General features: G+C 39.6%; 1 protein-coding gene across 3 annotated transcripts; it reads right to left on the reverse strand.

Annotated features, from left to right (window-relative positions):
* Window positions 1–530: 530 nt before the first annotated feature.
* LOC122001753 (protein DETOXIFICATION 21-like) lies at window positions 531–3,886 on the reverse strand. Of its 3 annotated transcripts, none has more exons than XM_042556656.1 (8): window positions 3,520–3,880; window positions 2,602–3,143; window positions 2,429–2,515; window positions 2,303–2,359; window positions 1,985–2,223; window positions 1,393–1,511; window positions 1,041–1,127; window positions 531–778 (listed from the first exon to the last, which is right to left on the reverse strand). In XM_042556656.1, the coding sequence occupies exons 1-8, from the start codon at window positions 3,769–3,771 to the stop codon at window positions 698–700; spliced, it is 1,464 nt and encodes a 487-aa protein (XP_042412590.1). In that variant the 5' UTR covers window positions 3,772–3,880; the 3' UTR covers window positions 531–697. The 3 variants fall into 3 exon arrangements, with proteins under 3 accessions (XP_042412590.1, XP_042412591.1, XP_042412589.1); XM_042556657.1 differs by adding an exon at window positions 3,232–3,302 and having other exon boundaries at window positions 2,303–2,515; window positions 3,520–3,662; XM_042556655.1 differs by having other exon boundaries at window positions 2,303–2,515; window positions 3,520–3,886.
* Between the last annotated feature and the right edge of the window lie 294 nt (window positions 3,887–4,180).

Below are 4,180 nucleotides of genomic sequence, written 5' to 3' on the forward strand. Positions count from 1 at the left end.
TCTTTTCTTTAACAAAAGAATTTCTTTTTTCTTTCTTTTTCTCTTCTTTAGCAAAAGATTTTTTTTTTTCTTTAGCAAAAGAGGTTTTTTTTTTCACGCACTCTCGTTCTTTAATCTATATCATGATGATAAAAAATAAATACATTCGTCGCCAACGCTCCCGTCAACCCATCCCAAGATCAACACGAAAAAGATAAATCATAAACAACTACTAACCTTTAGAATAATGACTAACACATAAGAAAAATATTTAACTCGATTTTGTCAAAATTTAAACTACATATCTCATGATGATAACATTTCATGTGATAACCACTAGACCATCCAGAGTGGACCTCTTTAATCTATATCATAGACCATAATACCGTATACAATTTAAATTATAATTCATAATCTTTTCAAATGATCATTTATTAGTTTTCAAATTTTATCATTGATGATATACATGTACTAACTACCTGAAAACTTCTTATTATATTATCAAATTCTCTATATTTTAAACTCTCATGGAAAACATTATATTTATCATATAGCATCCCAAAGCTCATGCACTTGTTCAATGTATCAAATATTAGCGTCTAGTTTGCACAACAATCAGGAGGATATACGAGTACATTATCAAGCAACCAGCAAAAAATATATAGTTTTTGAAATTTTACCCGAGTCGTCGTCCTCAGAACCGAGACAGTTCGAGGTATCAGCTAAGCCGTGCAGTTTCATTGTTCTCTTCTGATGTTCCAACAGTCCACTTCTTGACGCGAGCTTTGGCAAGAACTACCTGGACAATGAGATTAAAATGATAACTACATTTTAAGGAATCGAAAGGGAAACCATGACCTAGAGTGGAGAATCACACACTCCAGAGTCATGAGATTTTCGTTTCGACTGGATGAAATTTCTGCTTTTGCACAGAAACACATAGTGAGAAGGTAAATTCTATGGATCAAAGTCAGAATCATAAATCACATGGGTGTAACAATCTTCATATGTCTGTGCTTATATTACGAGCAAGATGACCTACCATGAATCAAAAACAATACCTGCTTGTCCCAATCTGTTCTTAGAGTGATGAATATAAGAACAACAGTTTGAACAAACGTCCCCAGCAGCATTCCAATCCAAATGCCCTGCATGAATTGAACAATCATGTTTCCTTCATTTTCTTTTCCTTGAAAAAATCATGCATGCTTTCCTGAATGCTAACAGTAGAAACAAAAGTATGAACTAGTCTCAGTAATATTTAGCTCTAGTCTCAGTAAACCAACACCTTCGATGAAAAGGTATCTTCGTGATGACAAGAGGGCGGGCAAAAACATAACTTGACATGTTTAGGGATGCTAGACAAACTAAATTAGCATGTAAAAATAGTTAAAGGGACAGACAAAATTCTACCTTCACTTGAAATCCAATTAAATACCCAAGAAGTACCCCTAAAGGTATTCCTATGGCATAGTAACAAGTGATATTGACATAAGCCACCACACTTTGCCACCCAGCTCCAATTGCAACACCTGGTTGAATGACAATGAAAATAACTTAAGAAAAGGCCATTGTAAAGACCAAAAAATGGAATTATTCCCCTCAGGATCATGCTTTTCCTATGTTTTAGCAAAGAATGGTTGTACACAAACAAGGCTGTATTGAAACACGAGTATACATGAACTATTGATGCATTAAACATGATAACGCTCACGCCAAGCACCCCTCATCTCCGGCCCCACGGTGAGATGACGAGTATACATGAACTATGTTTTGACAAAAGATGGTTCTCAGGGTAAAATAAAAAATTACTATTTGATCAGGCCAAAGGTTTACTCTGAAAGATGACTTTATGTGGAAATCTGGATGATCTATTCACACAGCTCCATGGTTCAAAAAAAATTCTATCATCCAATATAAAATTTCAGGAGAGGTTTTAGAGTTAATCAGCTAAAACGTAATGCTCTTATGAGTCATGCAAGCTAGCAAGCTTAGTAGAACTCACCAGACAACACTGGCTGGATGCTGTTTAGTAGGATTGAAAATGACAATAGAGGAGAAAGATTATCCACTTCTCTGACAACTTCTACATTATCAGTAAACAAATAAGCAACACGGCCTCGAACCAGCATGAACACACAAAATAGAACCAGTCCTATAGACGACGAAGTAGCTACAACGAAAATGATTGAAAACTTTGCTGCTTTAGCGCTTCCCGAACCAAGCTCATTGGCCACGCGAACTCTGCAGGTATTTATGTAGGTGCACCAACCAGGCTTACCTAAATGTCTGAAATTTGTAATCATTTAAATATAAACCTTACCCTGCTGCAGACAAGAAACCTAGAGAAATCATCATTTCCAAACCATTGATGTTTAAGCTGTTTATCAAAATGAACCGTGAGCAGGGGCAAAGAGAGAGAGAGAGAATTAAACATCGAGAATTATACCATATAGCAAGAGCATCAATTGCAACCTCAGCATTTTTCATATGTCCTGTTAATAATATCAATATGGTATTGTACCAAAGCTCCAAGCTGGGAAAGACAGAGATTTGCATGCATAAAATTCTAAAGTGAAGAATAAACAATCAAAGAGAGAGCTAATACAAAGAGACTGATACCATAACATGGCTCCAGAAGATAATGACAGTTTTATGATTGGCCACAGGTCACTGAGAGCACACATTGAGAAGCCCTTCCATGTATCTGGGCAACCACCACCCAAGACAAATGCAAACTGACCAAATATGGGAATCCACATTGCTAGGATCATCGAAATCATTGCTCCAGCAACTCCCATCGATAGCTTGAACACCGTGAACCAAGAGAGGGTGATGTGAAGACCAAGTGAAAAGGCAGCCAAATAAGAAATGATGAGGTTCTTGCTTTGGCTTTGCAGATACATTTGAAAAGTGAAGGAGAAGACAAAGGAGAAGATGATTGGAATAATCCAAAGTGAGATAGTCCCTGCCATCGCTGCTATATCTTCAGCTTGCCCAAGGAATCTAAGGATCGGAGCTGTAAAGACATAAATGGGCAGAAGAAAAATTGTGCAACAAAGCAAGATAATCCAAGATCGTTGAAGATAGATGCCAAGCATATGATATTCTTTTGCACCAAAAGATTGCCCACAGAGAGTTTCAAGTGCACTTGCCATTCCCAACTGCAGTGTCACATCATCAAGTATAATAAGCATTACATAACCACATAATTACATGTCTATAATGACATAAACAAAAAGCCAAACCTACACGTCAATTCCATCGTGTTTATCCACGTTGAACTAATTCAGATGGTTATGGTTTTGATATCCTTTCCCAACCTTCCAAGAAGTTTGACCATTTTTTAATTACAAAAAAATCTATGAAATTAAATAGAAGTTTATCTCTTTTTCTTTTTATTTTGACCCTAACAATCTCTATTCATCTAAACCCGATACAGTAAGAAATTATCATCATTCAGCGACGTACATCCCTAAATAATCAAAGCAACCCTATTCACAGAGGGAAACAGTCGGAGATAAGATAGGGGGTACGTACCAAGACGCCATTGGCGAATCGGGTGAGGACGGTGAAGACGAGCGCATAAGCGGCGAGCTCGATGCGGCCGACATGGCCGATGAAGGCCTGGGTGATGAAGGAGACGCCGAAGGTGGAGAAGCGCGTGAAAATGGCCGGGCCGGCAACGATCCACAGCTTCTTGTTCTCCTTCCATATCCTCTGCCTCAGCCCCTGCTCCTCCACTTCGCCCTGCTCATCAGAAAGCAGCAACCTCTCATTTCCCTCGTCCATCTCTCCCCTCTGCCCTCTCCCCTCTCCCCTCTCGCACGGCAAGCAACCGATACAGGCAGCACCGATCAACCTACGCGGGTGGCTTTTGTTTTTGCGGTCCTCGATGCACGTGCTTTTCTTCCATCAAGAGGCGGAGCAGACGCACACTATAGCTGGCGACACGATAAAAGACACGTGTCATACAAGATGTGATATAAACTGGACCAACGTGGCAGCGTACTGCGGCCACGCCCTTTCGCTTTCTCTTGGCTCAATATTCTGCGGGCTCTAGTATGAGCAAGTCCTCGATGCACGTGCTTTTCTTCTGGCAAGAGGCGGAACTGACCTACAGTAGAGCTGGCGACGACTCTAGTATGAGCAAGTCCTCGATGCACGTGCTTTTCTTCTGGCAAGAGGCGGAACCGACCTA

The sequence above is a fragment of the Zingiber officinale genome, chromosome 7A (assembly GCF_018446385.1).
Source record: "Zingiber officinale cultivar Zhangliang chromosome 7A, Zo_v1.1, whole genome shotgun sequence".
NCBI lineage: Eukaryota > Viridiplantae > Streptophyta > Magnoliopsida > Zingiberales > Zingiberaceae > Zingiber > Zingiber officinale.